Below are 19227 nucleotides of genomic sequence, written 5' to 3'. Positions count from 1 at the left end.
CGTAGTCCACGAAAGACTACTACCATCAGGTTACTGGTTAGGGTGATGTTCATGGTAGATAGATTGGTAGTTGGAGCATCCTAGTGGAATCAAACGGGATAATTCTAGCTAGTGTCGATCTTTGTTGCTGCTACTTGGACAGTTCTAGAAATATAATACATACTTCCTGGAAATATGATAGTCCCTCGCGGTGGGGGGAGGCGAAGGAAATCACCTACCATACCTGCCTCTGATCTTGAGGATCCTATCAATATAACCCTAACCCAGCCATATAACTCACCCGAAAACACCCTCTAAACTCAACTGGACGCTCTAGGCGGACCTCTGCAGTTGACACTGCGCGATATAGAAATGCTGCGTACGAGTTCCGTGATTTCATCGTAAATGCGCGCATCGGGCGTCTCATGGGGACTCTAAATCATGCCTCGGTCATGCTATACTAACTGGGAATTCACTTTGATGGAGGCTGAGGTAAGACCAGCTGGCAATCTTGGTGTGTCTGTTAAGCGTTCTACGGGGATAATTAGAGAAGAAAATGGTCGGAAATGCTGCAGAAATGGGATGATGGGTTGATTAGTCGAGTCGGCGCCGTGGTTGGTGTAGCTTGCATTGCTGCTCGTGGGTGGGTGTGCTAAATAGCGCGCGATGCGGGGAGTCAACTTGCTACGCGTAGATATGTGTATGTCTCTTTAACTTTTGATTTCTCTACTGATACCGCACAGGCTTACGTCGAAAAGCGAAGTGACGGGTATCGCTTTCTAATAGTCCTCTATCATTGGGGTCTTCCTAGGCTACTGTTCATGTGAAAAGAGAGATCCAACAATTATCTTAGTGTGCAGCTTTGCCTCCTGTAAGCATCTTCTTCTGAGAGGTTCAACTCTGCAGCAATCCCACCAACGACAACAGACCCGCATGAGATAGCAGTACTTCATCTGGAAGATATATACCAGCTCAGTTCAGGATCTCCCCCCAGCGAAATTTCCGCAGGCTATCCTCCGTGCTATGCAGAAGACCCTGAACGCCCAGATCCTCGGGCGTGACAATTAACGAACCATCCGCCCCCGCAGCAAAACTACCCTGCCCCAGCTCCTCGATAAAGCTGAACATCAAGCCGACTTCCGTCCCAATAGGGCCCCACCGACGTTCGTACTCCTCAAGACTCGTTTCCGAGAACGCAACCTCGACGTTCGAACCTGCTGATAACGCCGCTGCCCATTCAGCCGCTGTAAGATATTCTGATACACCGAGGACAAACTTTCCCAGTGTTTTCTCCGGTTGGCGGATGATGGCGTCTACGATGACTCCGATGTTAGGCGTTTCTGACCCGACGAATGGGATAGCGGTCGATGGGGAGCAGGGGAGTGTCATTATGTATTTTCCTTGTTCTTTCTGGACACATCTTGTTAGCAACCATAATAACAAAGAGGGGGAACTTCTTACCACAAAAACAGGTTTATACGGGTCCCTCACTAAATTCGATCCATACATCCCAACACGCAGGAAGGTCGTCTTGCCTACCAGCCCATTCGCTGGATCAAGCAAATACCTCTCCGCAGGGATCTTGGACTGGAAATGCGGGATCTTATATTTCCCACCCGTTATCCCCTCTCCGTCGGGAAGAGTCGACCAGATGAAGTGCTGCAGTGTCGACGCAACCTTTGACGCAGCTTGCACGATATTCAGCCCTTGAGACGCCTCAAGTTCCTCCGCGGCAGCTGCGCCCCGTGTAAGGAATACATCTGGTCTGAAGACTGTGTTCGCGAAGATGATGCTGGCACCGGTAAATGCTGCGAGGAGGCTAGGTGGGGAGGAGAGGTCGGTTTGCAAGACTTCAATGTTGGGATTGGAGTAGGCTAGGCGGATGGCGTCGGGACTTGTTGCGTTGGAGGTGAGAGCACGGATCTTGAAGTGGCTCTTTGATTTCAGGAGGTTTGAGAGGACGCTGGAGCCCTGCGCGCCTAGGGCTCCGACTATAACGGCTATTGGTGGGGTCATTGTTGTTTACTATGTGTTACCTGAGTTGTCTCTCTTATCTATCGACCAAGGTAGGGGTTGGTTCCTATAATTGCTTTATCATACTTGGTGGGGCCCCTTTATATGCTTCTTCGACCTTACGGCCCCGGGGAAATTTCGCCCCCATCTTCTCGGAGACATAACAGTTCAAGCATTGTTGATTTGTAATGCTTATGTATTCAACTCTCACCTCGTACTCACATACCTCGCAGTTAATTCATGATCCGAGTTGATTCGTAGTTTGCTAGTGACCCGCAGCCCATTTAGAACGTCGAAGTACTGCGTATGCTTGAAGGTATACGCGACGGCCAATGGTGGTCTAAATACCCTGATGTCTCCTGCGTAGTATACGTACCTATACAGAAGTGGCTTTATGTACTCCAAGAAAAAGTTTCTATTTGGTGTATAGCTTTCTCAGCTTGTTTATGCTAATCAGATGATTATCCAGACTCGGTGCCCTCTGAGCCAATTCCACGTCCACAAACCAACCTCTATAAAGTCCCACCTACTGAAGGCTCAAGGGGCAGACTGAAACCAATTGTACTCGAGGTCATCCCTCCGTTTATCGACTTGTAGCCAAAGGGTGGTCACGATCCAGACTACGGAGTATCATGGGGGAATTAGGTCATACAAAGTGAAGCTGACTCAGTGTATCTGTTGCTTAGTATTTGCCTTTTTCATCGATATTTATCTTCTGAGAATCATGGATGTTCTATTATACCTCCCCGTAAGTGGCCTAGGGCTACAAGAGAGTCACATGACTTTCTTATAAGCAGGCACCATTGCTCCACGTGATTCTCTGCCTAGCTTCATGGACGATAAATATTCAGCTCAAACTCAATTTCCTCGTACCATTGTTGCCCAAACAAGATGCAGTCGCAGCAACCGAAAACTACCCTTGTGTTGGACGTGTGGTACATTATCATCGCCATACTTTGCGATGTGCCTGCGCCAGAAAAGATAGATGATGGCGAACGCAACAAAGCGCCGCAGAGCTTCGCCAAGGAGATTCCATATCTTCGGGATCTCATCGGTCTGAGCAGCACGTGCTCCGTGTTCCGCTCTATACTCGCTCCGCGCATTTTCAAGAGAATTACTCTGCACAACACGGCCCAGAGTGCATTGGCCGTGCAGGCCATTGGGCAGGGAAAGTCCGCCGCCTGCGTCAAGGAGCTACAGTATATTTGTACTCACACAGGGTCTTGTAGGTCTATACTGCCTATTATGTACCACCTCCAAGCTAAACATCCCCTCAGGGGAACCCAAGACGACTATAGAGGAATTATATCCACCAGAGCTCAGCCCCGTCTTGTCAAATTTCGCATGCTTCACTAGTCTCGAGCGACTCGACATCCACTTTGCTTTCGAAGGCGACGAGGACCTATGGAACCTCTTGAGCGATGAGCTCGTGGACGACTTCTACAGCGACGCCGGAGTCGCCGAGGAACGAGCAGGGGAGGAACCCTGGCGCGAACTGATGGGATCCAGCTTCCGCGCCATCGCTTCAGGTTATGACCCGCAGCGTTCTCCCAATGTCCGCGTACCTCACTCTCTCAGCATCCACGGCCTGGCCCCAATAACACTACCCATATACTACGAGCCAGCCTGGGGCAGCTTCCTCTCCGGCATAAAATCCTTCACAATGACAATCCCGTACCTCGAAAATGGCGCGGGATGGTGCGTCATCACGCAGCCGTCGTACTCCGGTTTCGCAGAGTACCTGGGCTCCTGGTTCTTCAACCATCTACGCTCCGCAGAGAGTATATCCTTTGACCCGTCGGAGACGGGAATACTGGGCGACATGCGCGATCGCTACGACGCCAGCATCGGACTGCACGATGCAGCCAGCATTGGACTGCACGATGCGAACATGTCAAATCTGCGGAGCGTCAACCTAGCCAACCTGGCTCTCTGCGATGAACTGGTTGGGTTCCTTGTTCGGCACTCTCAGACACTCGAATCGATTACCTTGCGGGATTGCAATGGGTTCGAGGGGACGATGCGGTGGAAAGATCTCTTCGAATCACTCATCGCGGCGTCGCTACCGCGGCTGCGCAGTCTCGAGATCATGCACGAGGACCAGGACGACAAGGAACGCTTGCTCTTTCTCGACAACCACTGGGCTGATCAGTCGCTTGTGGAGCGCGCGAAGAGGAAGATTGAGAGCGAGCCTGGCGTGAGGCCGTTTCCGTATGCGAGCCTTAGTGACAAGTATGGGTCTCGGCTCCCGCATTTTGATACGGCGGTACAGTGCTTTTTGGAGGGGGAGGATGATAGGGTTTTTAAAGAGCTTATGGTGATCGTTGAGAGGAATGCTGCGGATTCGGCTGGTATGGATGTGTAGCAATAGCCTAACGGCAATGCATATAGAACTTAGTCAGATATTACTATCAGATTATACTGTAATGCCATAACCGACTTGGGTACAGCCATTGAGCGACCATGTCATACCAATGCGAAATTGCTCCCACCACGCCTAGTGTCCCCGCGAGAAGCCCCCGGGCCGCTATCTAGACCAAGTTGCGACAAGGCGGACCGTAACCCTAGAATCCAGGCCTGATGGACGAAACGGGCGATGCTATTGATACTCATCAAGTCAGCCTTGAGACTATTACTTTGCGATTTGCACATTCGATCAAACCTAATGTTGCACAGCGTCAGGGGCCATGACCAAACGAGCCTTGCTCTATTCCGGTAAATGGCCGACGGTTAGCTTTGGGGATGATACGACGCCGGCGACGGAGCTTATTGCGTATGCGACGCGTGAGCCGGTTGTGATTGTGCATCGAGCCGAGGATCTGGAGGATGATGATAATCAAGACGATGAGGAGAGTGAGAGTGGAGACGATAGTGCGAACGATGAGAACCCCAATCAGAATGAGGATGCAGAGAATCCTCAGCCTACTGGTGCCGCGGTGCGGGTTGGTGGTGGTTTTGGAGGGTCGATAGGGGCTGCTGTTGCCATGATTGCGTTTGCGGTCGTGGGAGCTTCAATGGTGCTATTTGCGTAACCGATGAGACCTATTTCCAAGAAGAGGCCGTCATGAGGAGGATTTGTTGGCTGAATATCGAATTGTTGTTGTACCATTCAGTATCTGTAGTTAGTTCTCAGCTTGATTTACAGTGTGTCTTGTATATTATCACAATTCTTCCAGGATTATATTGAAACATAAAATCATGCACAGGTTCCAGACCTAGGGTAGTGATTATTAGGGTTATGTCAAATGTTTTGACTATAAGATCTAAATCTCTTATAAATTCACTAAAAATCGAGACATAAAATCTGCTATAAGCATGGACCTCTAACTGAATAAGCTCAAATTGCTTCATGCATTGTATTATGGCTCGAGGGAAACCATTGAAGCAAAAGCAATTAATAATGTGCTATATCCAATTAGTAATTGACCCTACAATGTATGGGGTTCCCCCGCTTCTTAACCCCGACTAGTTCCGTATGTTGGAGTAGGTAGCACACCAGCCTGCAGCTGGATTACGTTCGACCCATTTGAGAAGCTTTTGAATTATTCGGTGCGGGCATCTGCTTGCTACAAAACGAAGCTACCTGTTCAATATTTCAACTATCCCCCCACAAGTTTCTAGCATCTAGAGGGGTCACCTACCACCGCATTTAACAAGTCCGCCAGCCCGCCAATTACCTTTCCCCGGTGTTTTGGAAATGAGCACCCTAAGCATCAAGGACCCAGCTATCCCATTCGGCAGCTGGGTAGTCGTATCCGGCGTGAGCGGCTTCATCGGCTCCCACGTCGCCGACCAGGCACTGGCCGCGGGCTACAAGGTGCGTGGGACAACGCGGGACGTCCAGAAAAGCGACTGGGCACAAAAGCACTTCGAAAAACAATATGGTCCGGGGAACTTTGAGCTGGTCGAAGTCCGAGATATGGCGGCAGAGGGGGCGTTTGATCAGGCTGTGGTTGGTACGTTGTAATCTTTGCTCGTCGCTACGTACTTATGGGTATTCCTAATATGGCATACCTCAAGGCGCGACCGGCTTTATCCACGTCGCAAACGACATGACGGCATCTCCTGACGCCAGCATCGCGATCCCCCGCGCAGTCAACGGCGCCCTAAATGCCTTGCGGGCGTCGGCGAAGGAGCCGAGTATTAAGCGCTTCGTGTATACGTCCTCGTCATTTGCGGCCACGCTCCCTAAACCAGGCCAGCGGTTCACGATCACAGCCGACACGTTCAATGAAGAGGCCATAGAACGGGCGTGGGGACCCGATGCAGATGGTGACTCGGTTTATGCTGCTAGTAAGGTTGAGGCCGAGAGGGCGATTGCGAGATGGCTGCGAGAGAATGACTCGCCTCTTGTTGTTAATTACAGTAGGTTATCCTCGCATCCATCGCAATACTCCTGACTTGTTTGCCCGGATTCCTAACAAAAGATGCTGCAGTCCTCCCAAATGCCAACATCGGCCCCCTAATCAGCGCCACCAACCAGGGTTACCCAACAACCGCGCGATGGACCAGAGCACTATGGGATTCAGACTATGCGTCGTTGAGTAATGTGCCACCCCAGCACTATATCAACGTACAGGACGACGCACGGCTTCATATCATCGGGCTAGCTGATCCGGCGGTGCAAGGGGAGCGCATCTTCGCCGTTGCGGGGCCGTTTAACCTCAATGATATTCTTGGAGTGCTACGGAGACATTTTCCAGAGAGGAAATGGGAGGATTATCCGGATGATAAGCGGGATCTGAGTACGTTTGAACCGACTACGAGAGCGGAGGCTCTGTTGAGGAAGGCATATGGGAGGGGGTTTGTTGGGTTGGAGGAGAGTGTAAGAGGGAATGTCGCAGAGCTTGTTCATGGCTAGTTGAGTGTCTAGGTCTAGTCTATATAACCCTATTCCAGACTTGATACGAGATAGCTTCTGTGGTATATGATGCGTAGCTGTATCGACATATACGTGTGCTTCTATGCCATAACCAAGAGCCCATCGATTATAATGATTATTCAATGAAAAAAAAATGTTGACGACTATGCTAATAAAGAACCTTCATGTTTGACCCAGCGGGTTTTTATATGCTCCTAGTGTAGAAAACTCGCGTTACTTCCTTTCCAATTTTCAAACTTATCACTTGCATAATTTCGGGAGAGTCTCTGATTCAGTGAGAGGCAGCGGTGCTCTTGGATTTGCCCTTTAATGAGTGTACTCTTGACAAGGACTTTGGGTTATAGTTCTTTGGAACTTATATGCATTTATGTTGTAGTAATACTATATATTTTGTATAGGTCTTGTCTATTCTAATTGCCTGTATTATTACTCCTTAAAAGAATCACATATTTAACAGCAACATATGCTACTTAAGGTCGTTCAATTCATAATGTCTCCCCCGCGTACCCCAGAGTAGGACTGGTAAACCGGCACTATACGGTGCATGCCCGGATCCCGATCTCGGCCGGGCCCGAGGCCGACACAAGTTGCCTGCCTGAATTGGAAATCACGTGAGATATCCGGCATCTGGAACGGCTCCGCCGGCCAGGAACCGGCCTTCGCTCTCCAGAGTCTCCGCGATCAAGCCAACCTCACTCCTAGAGCAGCTTTGTTTCCTGCGCTGTCTTTGCAATGGCGGGTATCCATGTTTTTTTGTTTCAGTTCCCAGTGCAACCCTCTGCTTGAGCAAGATTTTCCATCATCTGATCCGTCATGGTTTTTGGGGTCCACTTGGTACCATACTTTCGAGCGCGAGTCTCCGATGGTGGGTACACTCCAAACTTCCGCCGGAACCGAGACTTCCCTCCTCAATTCTCCTCCCCCGGACTCTCTGCCCCGGATCGTGATCGTCCTCATTTGAATCATGCCTGAGGATAATATTGAACCGGCACAAGCCAGTGCAGTCAGTCGACTGGAGCATACGGGCTCAGAGCACACAGCCTACACCCGCTCTCCGCTGCCGACGCGTGTTAGCAGTGCATGCGAGCGATGTCGCCGGCACAAAATCCGGGTAACTATTGAGTCTGTCCTTGGAAATTTCTGCTTGTGACTAAAATGACTTGAGTGTGACCCATTTCGTCCCTGCTCGCTCTGTGTGAGAGCGCAGGTCAGCTGCAAACCACATAATCTCAACCGGACAAACAGGCGAAGGTAAATCACAAGCTAGAAAGGAGCTATTTCTCTCGGGTCGACTAACACTAGGCAGTTCAAAGTCAATTTCGCGAAGCCGCCGGCGTCAAACAAGCTCCGCAGGAGTATCTGATAACCATGAGCTTGAGAATGTCGAGGTTTCAGAACTCCAACCTCCACAAGCACAAACTCATGACCATAACAACCCTGCCGATGCGGGTAGTCCACGTCGGCCAATGGACTATGGGGAGGCAGAGTCAACAATGGGGATTGCTCAGAAGCTTTTTGGGCTTGGTCGGCAACTCATCGATGAGCAAGCTACCTCTGCCATACCCGGGTATCAAGCCAGCACCACGGTTTCCAACTCGAACACGGCCGCTGTCGGTCAGCGATATCCAATCTCTTCAATACTGGGCCAGCCACTACCCTCGACAGAGATAGTATACATGTTACTCGAGGACTACTTTGATGCTGTTCATTGGTTTTCTCTTGCTATTTATGAACCGATCTTTCGGAGGAGTCTCCTTTCCGTCATGGATGGGTTTGCCTACCCCTCACAGAAGCCGTTTCTCATTCTTCTAGCTGTTGTCCTAGGCATGGGGGCATGGTACCGATCGCAGAGGAGGAATCCCGACCAAACAGATAATGGCGACTGGCGACAACTGAGTGCCGGACTGCTAAAATTGGTCGAGTCGTACCTCATCGAGATGATGGACCAGCCGTCCGTGACAGCAGCTCAGATCTGCATTCTATTCGGGTCTTACTGCGTCTACCATGGCCGTCCGAACCTCTCATTTTCTTTACTAGGCGCGACAATCAAGATCTCCCAGGCTGCAGGATTGCACCGTGAACCATCCAGTGGCAATGTTGAGGATAACGAAGAAAGAAAGCGAGTGTGGTGGACGATCTACACATGGGATCGATTTGCATCAATCACATATGGTCGGCCTCTAGGGATCAACGACAGGGACTGTAATATCAGCATGCCAGCGGATATTCGGGAAAACCCTTACTTTGCTGCACCACTATCTGAGCACGGGTACACTGTCTGCTACTCCACCTATCAAAGGGAGCTAAACCGCCTGTATCTGATGGCGTCTACTGCTCTTGAGACCATCTTTGGCTCTCGAACGTCAGGTTCGTCAAAGGAACTGGCTGGAGACGCATATTTGGCTTTGGTTAAGGAGGCGACTCGGAATCTCCAGAACTGGCAAGAGGAGTTGCCTGACAATCTGGCTTTGAACATTGAGAGTGATTTACAGCCCAACAGCGGGATTAGCGCGAGAGCACATGCTCTACAGTCATTATCACTCCAGCTCACGTATGACAATATCCTCATAGTGCTCCACCGCCCTCTGCTCGCCAGACAAGTTGATCATTTATCAATCGACCCTCTGTCATCAACTCGGAGAGGTGGATTGAGCTCTAATAATCGCCCTCCAAACGCGGCTTCGCCGGCGCAACAAGACTCGCCATTTGAAGCCCTGTCACCGAATACATCTGTTGCAAGCTCAGTGCACTGGTGGAATGCTGCCCTAAGGACATCGCGAGTAACCGAGCTTCCAGTGCTGGCTCAGAATGCGACTGATAGCCATTTGGTTGCCTTCCTCGCGATTAATTTGTTCAACGCGGCAATTGTGCTGGCAGTCATGGCTATTTCAGATCCACTGTCTGATACCGCACAGGTTGTCAAACGAACAATTACGCGCATCTTGCGACTGCAGGATTTGCTGGGTAAGCGCTCGGCGTTGTCGAGACAAAGCACAACTGTGTTGAAGAATGTAGTCACGTTGCTTCTTCGTCGTGAATCAGAAGCCATACTCGCTCCTATTACAGGACACGGTCAGGAGGAGCGTCCTCAGTCTATCACAAACCCCGAACCCTTGTCTGTGGAAGATACCCTCCGTCTACCCCTTGATGTGTCCGAGCCGCCGGATACTCCGTCCCGACGACAGGCATGGCCGGACCTTACCAATGTCCTTCGTCTGAATGAAAGCCTAACATCAGTGCAATACGGTACGTTTCTCTATTTGCTATATTGATACGCTATTACTGATACCATAATAGTTGTACCTTCTGGAGATGGTGATCAATCTCTTGAATGGTATTCCAGCCAAGACGCTTACCGGCCTCCCCGCGTAGACCAGGAATCCATAAACCGGAGTCCATGGCCACAATCCCAGATCGACTGGAACGCAGCAAATATGCCCGAAGGCGCTTTCGGAAATACAGCAGACACCAACAGCGAACGTGGACTGTATTGGCTCTGGGATATGTCATGGAACGGCGTGCACCTGTAGGCTCAAGTCGGAGTCGCGGCTACAGATATTACCAGAACGTCTAGCACGTCTCAATCGATAGAAGTGTTGACTTCGGACCCAGATTTATATTATGCTAATGTGTCGTTGGCTACCTTCTCATCTACGCCAGGCCCGTAGATGACGCTTTTAATACCTGCTCTGCTGGCGACATTCTGGAACGCCTCTTCCGCCCGCGAGAAAGGAAACTCGTGGGTAACAAGGCCGTCCAATCTGATACGACGCGAGCTGAGTAACCCGACAGCCGTCTGATAGTCTCCCGGACCATATCGGAAGCTCCCCTTGAACACAATCTCCTTGTCACAAATTTGACCAACCGGGAGAGATGGGTTTGGTCGGCCCAAGCCCACCTGGACAAATGTTCCACCAGATGCAAGGGCATGGATTCCGGTGTTCATGCAAGGCTCGGCACCAGTGGCATCGAGAACGATATCCGCGCCTAGCTCTAGCTCTGTTGTGTCCAGTATATCCGCTGCATTTTGCTCCACGGACTCAGAGGCCGTCAGATGTGTGTGTGTAGCGCCGTACTTTTGGGCATATTTGAGGCGGTTCGGTACGACGTCGACGACAACAACTGTTGACGCGCCGAATGCGCGAGCGACTCCAACACAAAGTAAACCAACCGGACCAGCTCCAAAAACAATTACAGATTTTTCTTGCAAATCGCCGGCGAGTCGGCAGCTGTGTACGGCAACACTGAGCGGTTCGATCAACGTGCCATCCCGCAGCGATATATGTGGTGGCAGCTTGTAGCAACACTCTGCAGGAACCCGGTAGTATGTCGCAAGGGTTCCATCGTAAGGCGGAGTCGCCGCGAAGCGCATCTCCTTGCAGAGGTTGTACCGACCAGCACGGCAGTAACGGCATGTGTTGCACGCGATGCCGGGCTCGAGTGCGACGCGATCGCCTACTGCAAAGCCCGATTGACTTCCGCATTCTACCACAATTCCGGAGGACTCGTGGCCCAGGATTATTGGTTTCTCGACAACATATCTTCCAATTCGTCCGTGCTGCCAGTAGTGCACCTGTTCGAAGAAGAAGTTAGTAACCATTGGTCACGTCGAGGCTGAGAGCGACTCACATCTGATCCGCAAAGTCCGGTTGCTATGACGCGCACAAGCACATCTCGTTCGGACTGAAGAGTAGGTATTTCGCGATCTTCGAAACCGAATTTCCCTCCGGGATATAGTACAAAGGCTTGATTGGAAGACTAGTCCTCAGTTAGCGACTGTCCGGCAGAATTGCCTCGGAGAACGAACCTCGCTGTGTGTCGTGATTGCCATGTTCGCGGTTGTGTAGCTTGGAGAGGAAAATAAAAAAAAAGACAGCACTTACGACATTGTCTATCGCCTGGGTTTAATATTGCCAAGGGTCTGTGAAAGTCATGGCCGTGCCGGTGTTTACTCGATATCCCCTCTCGGATCCGTATGGATCCGTACGGTCCCGGCGGATGTGCCTGCAGAGGTCACTTCACTTTCGGTACCGGATCCGAGTGGGTTCGGCCTGCCCTGAGAACGAATATTATTGGCTGACCCTGCGTATACAGAACCATTCGAGCACAGGCACACAAACGGATGAGCCCACATGGAGGAAAAAGGCTGTCACCTTGGAAATTGGAGAAAAGCCGGAGTTTCCCCACGGGATACCGTCTCTGGGGTAGAAATAGGGCCCTGTGACCCGGTCCGATTTGCATATTCCCCTGAGCAGAGTCTTGACAACAGCTCATCTCGTTGATTCGTCTGTGTCACACAAAATGGCAGATAGCACAACCTCTGCACGTGCCGCGAAAGATGATGCTGCTATTCAGCGTCGCTCGCAGGCTGTTGCCGTTCAAATCGAGGAGCAGCAAGGATGGCTGGAGCGGAAGTTGAAGCCGAAGAAGATTACCGCCAGGTACCCCTTCAAGGGGACTGCGCTGTTGTATACGACCTGTGCATTTGGTAGTTTGGGAGATGGCCTGTTTGGTTACAATTCTGGTAAGCCAATGCGGCCTTGTTCTTCACATTGTTCTCGCTGACTCTGTAGGTATCATGTCGGGCCTTCTGGTCAACCCGGTTTTTGTGTCTCGCTTCTTCAAAGACTATGGCGGTGCAGACGGGACGACCACCGCGGTTGACCCATCCATTACCGGTATATCCGTTGCATGCCTACAAGCGTCAGCAGCCCTCGGTTCCCTTATTGCAGGACGACTCGGCGACATCATCGGACGGAAGAGGTGCGTCCGCCTCGGCGGGTTTATCTACTTCTTCAGCGCATTCATCCAGATGTTTGCTCCAGACTTTGCCACCTTCATCGCGGGCCGCACAATCCAAGGTCTGGGAGTCGGCTTCCTCTCCATGACCGTACCTATTATCCAAGCTGAGATTGCAGCTCCGCATCGCCGTGGTCTGATGGTAGGAATCGAGTACACGACCTTGATTGCCGGATATATGCTCTCGTGCTGGGTGGACTATGGCTTTCATTTCATGCTGCCGAGTGAAATGTCATGGCAGGGTCCGTTTATCGTGCAGATCGTTCTTTCGTTTATCTTGTTGGCCATGTCGCTTTTCCTGCCGGAGACTCCTCGTTGGCTGGCGAAGAATGGCTTCATGAAGGAGAGTTTGCAGACGGTTGCCGACCTGCATTCCAATGGAAACACGGAGGCCGAGCATGTGCAGCTTGTTTTCCGTGAGATTCAGGAAGCGGTTATCTATGAGACGAATCTTGGAAAGTCTACTTGGACGGTAAGACATGCTACTTTGCCAGTAAAGACAGCACAGCTGATGATATGACAGGAAATGTTCACTCGGTACCGCAAGCGAACCATTGTCGGCATTACAGTGCAAATGTTCGCTCAGCTCAACGGAATCAACATCATCTCCTTTTACCTTCCCAGTACCCTTGCTTCTGCTGGTTTCGACAACGAGAAGTCTCTCCTGTATACCGCTGCCAACGCAGTTCCGTACACAGCTGCAACGATTGTTACTTGGTGGCTAGCAGATAGATGGGGGCGCAAGCCCCTGCTTATCCTAGGAGGTGAGTTATCCCAAAAAGCCCAACTACCAGCAAAACCCCAACCAACAAACTCAATAGGCATCGGCATGGCCATCCTCCTCGGGATAGTCTGCGCCTTCACGCAAGCAGACCTCGACATCCACACAAAAGCCAACGGCCAGTACGCCTTCGTCATGCTCTACAACATCATGTACGGCTTCACCTGGGGCCCAATGCCCTGGCTGCTCCCCGCCGAGATCTTCCCACTCCGCGGCCGCTCCAAGGGGATGGCGCTCGCGACGACGAGTAACTGGATCTTCAACTTTATCATCGGGATGGTCTCGCCCGATGCGTTTGCGGGGATCCACGGGTACTTTTATCTCGTCATTGCTGGATTTTGTTTGTTTTCGGCCGGGTTGGTGTACTTTTATTATGTGGAGACTGCGGGGCATACGCTGGAGGAGATTGCGGTGCTTTTTGGGGATCAGGCGTTTGCGGATGAGGAGGGGGTTGCAGAGGCGGAGGTCAAGGTGCAGGAGGTCAGGAGGGATGATGGGAAGGAAGTTGCTTGAGCGTCGACTTTTATTCCTAGTTGGGTCTATGTGGCTTGCGGGTCATAAGTAAGCGAATTCTCAACAATAAACGAGAGAGGGTGAGTTCCTAATGAGTCCTCAAATGAGATGCTTGACAAGCTCCTGAGTGAGGTCCCCAATGATCTCAAGTATCCAAAGCAGAAATAAACCCGGGTATCAGTAGACATTAGTAGAACAAGCTCTATACACGCAACCCAAGATCCAAAATCTCCCAAACACTATTATACAGTACAATATCCAAGCTCATATTCTCATATCAGATCATTTCATACGCAACAACCATCGCTCTATCCTCGTCGACGACTCGACGAATCTATTTTGTCTTCTATTCCGACCCAGCCCTTTCCTCTTTATACGGCGACACAATCCGATCCCCACCCTCGAGGCTCCGTCCGTAATCCGACTTGGGCCCGAACTTGTCGTCGTGGTTCTGCGACTTCCACAGGATGATTGTGCTCACCACGCAAAAGACCCAGCCGGGCCAGGCGAGGACGACGGCCGCTATTACTTTCGGGTTGTTGCGGTATCCTGCGGTACATTTCGTGTTAGATTCACTTTGAACAGGAAATGAAATCATGGAATGGAGTGGAATGTAGTTGGGGGTGGACGGGGGGACGCACTGTACGTAGGCTGCTTCGCAGACTCGAGTCGAAACGTCTCGGCCGTGTCGGGATCCGTCCCTGTGACCGTTGCGTCGTGGAGGGCTCCGATGCACTGTCCCAGAGAAAAACCAATCAGCACACCACGCTTTGTATCCCCAACCTTTTAATCCACAAGAGCAGGCGGGTATTCATACCGTCAACGTCAACGCCGAACTCAGCATCATAATCGTAACCACAACGGCGGAGATCTTCCACGAGATCCGCACATGCTTGCATTCATGCCGTTCCGGCCAAAACAGATCGAAGAAGAAGGCAGCGCCAAAGATGAATGCGACGGCGATGCCGACAAAGATGTTGTACGACGCTGCGCCGATGAAGCTGTTGTTGTGGATTTTGACCCCCGGGTGTTGGCCTTGGATTTCGCTTTGTTGGTCGAGGTAGTCTATACACAGCGCAGAGATTATCGAGTTAGCATCTATGCTATCCTAATGGGAGGAAGGTGTTTGGTCGTAGGGGGACGGACCTGAAAACGCCGCCGTCCCAACGGATTCCGAACACACGCAGAGGATCATGGCGAGCTGGTAGACGACCATCTTTGTGCGGCGGAGGTGGTAGGTGCGGTCGAACATGTACGCGGACTTGAACTTGCGCCATTGGATCTCGTGGAGATCGAGGCCCCAGATGACCGTCATTCTGGGGATATGAGGGTGGTTGTCGGCGGTGTCAAGGATTGGATGGATTCAGGGATCAAGGGTGCGGGAATAGGTTGGTAAGATGGAGAAATGAGGAAGATGGAATAGTAGACTGAAATGAAAAAGAGGAATCCATCGCTAAAGTAGGAGATGAAAAGTGACGTGATGATTTGTAGCAGCCAGCGCAGCCCTAAGAGAACTACCGAATCGCTGCATAGCGCATGGGCATATGCGGCAGCCTACTCCGCTAAGACCACTGGGACTAGGATTAGGAATCGTGACGCAGCCCCTCAGACCGTCATTTGTCTCTCGAGTCAAGAAGGTACCATACTCTGAGGAAACCAAGGGACCAAGCTCAGGGCGCTTGAGCTTAAACTTGTTTTTGATGCGGTCATCGTGGGGCCAACGGTGATGTCATGGACAATGTGGCTGTCGGCGATCGGGGATTTTCTCCACCATTGACTTCGCTTGCGTTGGCTGATTTGGGGGTCTTGACTATAGAAGGTTTCTACTATTTCAATAATGACGGTCGGTCGGGTCTATTTATCGCGGCTTTGCCATGTCAATGGTGGAATCGACCGCCGCCGTTCATAGATCGATCTATGGGACATTGATGCGCCACATCAATCTCAAAGACGACTTCATCTACAATGCCGACTTGGCTGCTTAATATAATGTTCTAAAATTCTCTGCGATTAACCGACTCCACGGATCAACGCGTATAAACCATCCGGCTACGCTATGCACGCCACCTCATCTACAACTTCCCCTGCAACGCCGCAACCACCGCGTCTCCAAACTCCTTGGTGCCCGTGGTCCCTCCAAGGTCCGAAGTGCGAATCCCCTTGTCCAGAACGGCGCGTACGGCATCCTCAATCTGCCGCGCCTCCGCCTCCATGTTGAACGAGTACCGGAACATCAGCGCGACGCAGAGGATCATTGCCGTGGGATTTGCAATGTTCTTGCCGGCGATGCTAATTCTTGTAAGCATCCATTGTGAACTTTCCGGTAAGGAAGAGACGGGAGGATAACATACGTCGGTGCAGACCCATGCGTCGGCTCATACAACCCATGCACCTTTCTCTCCTCCCCGGGTCTCGGCAAACCATCCAGACTCGCACTAGGGAGCACGCCCAGTGTCCCAACGAGCGACCCCGCCTGGTCAGAGACCATATCGCCAAAGGTATTATCGGCTAGGATAACGCCGTTGAGAGCCCGCGGGTTCGTCGCCATGATGAGCGACGCCGAGTCCGCGAGCTGGTGGACGAGCTTCACCTGCGGGTACTCCTCCGCGAGGGTCTTTTCGACGACGCGCCGCCACAGCCGCGACGAGGCGAGCACGTTGGCCTTGTCAAGGGAGATGACGGGCCAGGGCGGGTCGTGGCGGAGGGCGAGCTCGGCCGAGAGGCGCGCGATGCGTTGGATTTCGGCAGTTGAGTAGCCCCATTCGTCCATTGCTACTCTCTAGTTAGAAGATACCAATGATGGGGATAACAAGGGGTAAGTACCATAATCCTCCTCCTCCACCTTGCGCCCAAAATACGCCCCGCCACAATTCTCCCTCACAACCACAAAATCCACCCCCTCAATAACCTCCTGCCGAAACGGCGAGAAATCCCTCGCAATCTCGCGACTCGGCATATCAACCGAGCACGGCCGCAAATTCGCATAAATGTCCATCGCCTTGCGCACCTGCAGCAAACCACCTTCAGGCCCGTCCAGTCCGCGCCGGATATGGTCCCATTTAGGACCCCCCACGGCAGCGAAAAGGACGGCGTCAGCGGCTACCGCGGCGTCGAGGACGTCTTGTGTGACGGATTTCCCGTGGGTGTCGATGGATATTCCGCCGATGAGTTCTTCCTGTAGGGTGAATTGGGTGGTCGGAGTGTTGAACGTCGAGAGGATCTTGGTGGCTTCGGTCATTACCTCGGGCCCGATCCCGTCGCCGGGGAGGACGAGGATGTTGTAGTTTCTAGTTTCGGTCATTCTTCCTTGGGATTCGGTGTAGGCTGTCGAGTGTGGATAGGTACGAAGAGCGTGATACAAAGAGTCACCAAGGGCCTTGTTGTAGGGACCCAGCGTCCTATATCGGCCGCGAGGTCGGAGATCAGGCCGAGAATGCGGGGGAAGCGGAGTCCGGAGTTTCCCCGATAGCATAGCATCGCCTCCATCTCTGGTGGAGATGGGCTTTTCGATGCGGTAGAACGTTTAGGCTCGTGGATTCCGGCGGCACTGACTTGCTCGGCCATGTCATTGTCTTGCTGCACGAGTCAGGTCAGCGCCCGATGTCGCAAGGCTCTTTTGAGAAGATGAAGGGCGTTGTCTTGATCAATATGGTACCGTCGACGTGAGCTGCAGTAGCGCGCTAAAGGGAAGGATTTATACACTTGGCGGACTTCGTAGCTCTGAGGGAGAAAATTGTGGCGGCGGAGACGTGAAGATGGAATGCATACAGAAAGCTGTTCTATACTGTGGAGGAAGGCGCGAAGCCATAGGCAAGAACCTCAACGCCACGAACAACCATCCTTGTCATCATCCCATCGTTATGGGATGGTTTGGTTCAATTTCATACGGCTCTGTCTCTCACAACACTCTCACGATATTACTCAGTCTTGGTGCTACTACATTAATGCAAGGTGTTCTGCTCTGTCGGATACGATGCCCCTGGAAGCGACGCCATGTTCGTTCGAGACTCGTTCTGGGGGCGACATCAATTACTCCCAATCTTCAGGAAACACGAAAAAGTCCTCCCCATCCGCCTGTCGTTCCAAAGGATCTAATCTGCTCTCCGCAAAGTCATACCCCCTGTTCATATTCTTACACACGGCAAAATGCGCCGGGATATCCTTCTCCAAAAACGCCCGAAACCTCGCCTCCCGATTCGGCGGATGCGGATGAAAGATCGTTGCCGCACGTCTCCAGTCGTCCGCATATCCCTCGTCCCAATGATACGTGCACGCCCGGCAATACACCCCCGTCTCGACCGTCTGCATCTGACGATCAAAGTACGGGAACGCGACTGTCGCACGGAACCGCCAGTTATCCGCTCCTTGGCCGGTCCGCAGTGATTCGAATCTTTTGTGCGGGACACGGGGCCGGCGCGGGGTCGGAGTCGGCGAGGGAGACCGTGTTTTCTTCCCCTTCCTCCTCCTTCTCCGTTTCGTGTTGTCCTCTTCCTCGCCATCTCCATTCCATATGACCCATTCCTTCAGAGCGGCCTGGTACGCTGTCCGGTTACATTCTTCTCTCTCCCTGGCGGCGTGCTCCACAGCCGCGAGGCTCCCGTGGATGGTTATAGCCAGCTCCAGTGCCTGTCTAATATCCGCTATGCGGCGCGGGACCCATGGAGGGTAAGTGGGTATGGTGCGGATGACGGGGAGCGGGTGTACCTTGTTGTTCATATCCCGCCACGACAGCGCGTACGTGGCACAGATATCGGTTACCAGGCGTGGCTGATACTCGTCTCGGACCCTAGTGCATTTGAAGCACGAGCGGGTCATCGTGGGGAGGTAGAGGAGTGGAGCGAATTCGCGGCCGGGGCAGGTCCTGCACCATGGATGGCAGAATTCTGCAAACAGATGGCCGATGGGGAAGTAGGACGAACATCGGGACGCATCCATTACCCGGAGCGTATCGGCTGCATGGGTCCGGAGGAGGGAGTAGGCGGGGAGGGACTCGACGATGCGGCGGGCGGTTCGGTTGACGAGGCGGAGTTTGTTTAGACTGGTGTAGTCGAGGTCTAGGAGAACGGCGTGAATGAGCTCGAGCGGAAGGCGCTTTAGCAGGCCAATTGGCTTGGGTCTGCCCCTTGAGCGTTTCGAGGGTGGGGCTTTGTAGAGGTTTGCTGTCGGGGTTGGTTCGCGGGCGTGGAATCGGCGTATCGTTAGGGCGTAGCCCCTTAGATCCGGGCAGCGGTATGCTACGCCTGAAGCCATGGTGGAGATG

General features: G+C 52.2%; 8 protein-coding genes across 8 annotated transcripts; 3 read left to right on the top strand and 5 right to left on the bottom strand.

Annotated features, from left to right (window-relative positions):
- Positions 1–951: 951 nt before the first annotated feature.
- BJX68DRAFT_279291 (uncharacterized protein) lies at positions 952–1995 on the bottom strand (the record flags this gene model as incomplete). Its single annotated transcript, XM_071048705.1, has 2 exons — positions 952–1389; positions 1441–1995. 2 exons carry the CDS (start codon positions 1993–1995, stop codon positions 952–954), a joined length of 993 nt encoding a protein of 330 aa, XP_070902896.1.
- An 886-nt stretch (positions 1996–2881) lies between these two features.
- BJX68DRAFT_229966 (uncharacterized protein) lies at positions 2882–4464 on the top strand (the record flags this gene model as incomplete). Its single annotated transcript, XM_071039137.1, has 2 exons — positions 2882–3217; positions 3270–4464. Coding segments are annotated over 2 exons (1424 nt in total), but the record flags the coding sequence as incomplete, so codon positions are not given.
- A 3095-nt stretch (positions 4465–7559) lies between these two features.
- On the top strand, positions 7560–10449 carry BJX68DRAFT_195413 (Zn(II)2Cys6 transcription factor). Its single transcript, XM_071037465.1, has 4 exons — positions 7560–7985; positions 8040–8125; positions 8181–10120; positions 10172–10449. Exons 1-4 carry the CDS (start codon positions 7839–7841, stop codon positions 10402–10404), a joined length of 2406 nt encoding a protein of 801 aa, XP_070902894.1. The 5' UTR covers positions 7560–7838; the 3' UTR covers positions 10405–10449.
- Positions 10171–11867, bottom strand: BJX68DRAFT_195405 (NAD(P)-dependent alcohol dehydrogenase). The gene is made up of 3 exons (XM_071037464.1): positions 11682–11867; positions 11504–11632; positions 10171–11447 (listed from the first exon to the last, which is right to left on the bottom strand). Exons 1-3 carry the CDS (start codon positions 11703–11705, stop codon positions 10494–10496), a joined length of 1107 nt encoding a protein of 368 aa, XP_070902893.1. The 5' UTR covers positions 11706–11867; the 3' UTR covers positions 10171–10493.
- Positions 11868–11997: 130 nt separating this feature from the next.
- BJX68DRAFT_229958 (sugar porter family MFS transporter) lies at positions 11998–14122 on the top strand. The gene is made up of 4 exons (XM_071039136.1): positions 11998–12398; positions 12448–13145; positions 13197–13437; positions 13495–14122. Exons 1-4 carry the CDS (start codon positions 12176–12178, stop codon positions 13965–13967), a joined length of 1635 nt encoding a protein of 544 aa, XP_070902892.1. The 5' UTR covers positions 11998–12175; the 3' UTR covers positions 13968–14122.
- Positions 14123–14147: 25 nt separating this feature from the next.
- BJX68DRAFT_229957 (uncharacterized protein) lies at positions 14148–15606 on the bottom strand. Its single transcript, XM_071039135.1, has 4 exons — positions 15114–15606; positions 14785–15032; positions 14609–14702; positions 14148–14516 (listed from the first exon to the last, which is right to left on the bottom strand). Exons 1-4 carry the CDS (start codon positions 15280–15282, stop codon positions 14314–14316), a joined length of 714 nt encoding a protein of 237 aa, XP_070902891.1. The 5' UTR covers positions 15283–15606; the 3' UTR covers positions 14148–14313.
- Positions 15607–15845: 239 nt separating this feature from the next.
- BJX68DRAFT_229954 (3-isopropylmalate dehydrogenase) lies at positions 15846–17432 on the bottom strand. The gene is made up of 3 exons (XM_071039134.1): positions 16791–17432; positions 16319–16739; positions 15846–16256 (listed from the first exon to the last, which is right to left on the bottom strand). Exons 1-3 carry the CDS (start codon positions 17266–17268, stop codon positions 16040–16042), a joined length of 1116 nt encoding a protein of 371 aa, XP_070902890.1. The 5' UTR covers positions 17269–17432; the 3' UTR covers positions 15846–16039.
- A 564-nt stretch (positions 17433–17996) lies between these two features.
- Positions 17997–19217, bottom strand: BJX68DRAFT_263547 (F-box protein; the record flags this gene model as incomplete). Its single annotated transcript, XM_071044715.1, has 1 exon — positions 17997–19217. The coding sequence occupies one exon, from the start codon at positions 19215–19217 to the stop codon at positions 17997–17999; it is 1221 nt and encodes a 406-aa protein (XP_070902889.1).
- Between the last annotated feature and the right edge of the window lie 10 nt (positions 19218–19227).

This window comes from Aspergillus pseudodeflectus, assembly GCF_044049435.1.
Source record: "Aspergillus pseudodeflectus strain CBS 756.74 chromosome Unknown BJX68scaffold_7, whole genome shotgun sequence".
NCBI lineage: Eukaryota > Fungi > Ascomycota > Eurotiomycetes > Eurotiales > Aspergillaceae > Aspergillus > Aspergillus pseudodeflectus.
Note: the sequence above shows the minus strand (reverse complement) of the source record. Positions and strands in the feature narration are given on the sequence as shown.

Bases quoted from the DNA above. Each gene is read 5' to 3' on its own strand.
- BJX68DRAFT_195405 (XM_071037464.1), bottom strand. From the start codon at position 11,705: ATGGCAATCACGACACACAGCGAG. The intron at 11,633-11,681 runs GTTCGTTCTCCG...ACTGAGGACTAG, and splicing joins CAATCACGACACACAGCGAG to TCTTCCAATCAAGCCTTTGT. The intron at 11,448-11,503 runs GTGAGTCGCTCT...TTCTTCGAACAG, and splicing joins CCGGACTTTGCGGATCAGAT to GTGCACTACTGGCAGCACGG.
- BJX68DRAFT_229958 (XM_071039136.1), top strand. From the start codon at position 12,176: ATGGCAGATAGCACAACCTCTGCACGTGCCGCGAAAGATGATGCTGCT. The intron at 12,399-12,447 runs GTAAGCCAATGC...CTGACTCTGTAG, and splicing joins CCTGTTTGGTTACAATTCTG to GTATCATGTCGGGCCTTCTG. The intron at 13,438-13,494 runs GTGAGTTATCCC...CAAACTCAATAG, and splicing joins GCCCCTGCTTATCCTAGGAG to GCATCGGCATGGCCATCCTC.
- BJX68DRAFT_229957 (XM_071039135.1), bottom strand. From the start codon at position 15,282: ATGACGGTCATCTGGGGCCTCGATCTCCACGAGATCCAATGGCGCAAG. The intron at 15,033-15,113 runs GTCCGTCCCCCT...CGCTGTGTATAG, and splicing joins TGGGACGGCGGCGTTTTCAG to ACTACCTCGACCAACAAAGC. The intron at 14,703-14,784 runs GTATGAATACCC...TCTCTGGGACAG, and splicing joins GTTCGGCGTTGACGTTGACG to TGCATCGGAGCCCTCCACGA.
- BJX68DRAFT_229954 (XM_071039134.1), bottom strand. From the start codon at position 17,268: ATGACCGAAACTAGAAACTACAACATCCTCGTCCTCCCCGGCGACGGG. The intron at 16,740-16,790 runs GTACTTACCCCT...ACTAGAGAGTAG, and splicing joins GGTGGAGGAGGAGGATTATG to CAATGGACGAATGGGGCTAC. The intron at 16,257-16,318 runs GTATGTTATCCT...TACAAGAATTAG, and splicing joins ACGCATGGGTCTGCACCGAC to CATCGCCGGCAAGAACATTG.
- BJX68DRAFT_195413 (XM_071037465.1), top strand. From the start codon at position 7,839: ATGCCTGAGGATAATATTGAACCGGCACAAGCCAGTGCAGTCAGTCGA. The intron at 7,986-8,039 runs GTAACTATTGAG...AAATGACTTGAG, and splicing joins GTCGCCGGCACAAAATCCGG to TGTGACCCATTTCGTCCCTG. The intron at 10,121-10,171 runs GTACGTTTCTCT...ATACCATAATAG, and splicing joins CCTAACATCAGTGCAATACG to TTGTACCTTCTGGAGATGGT.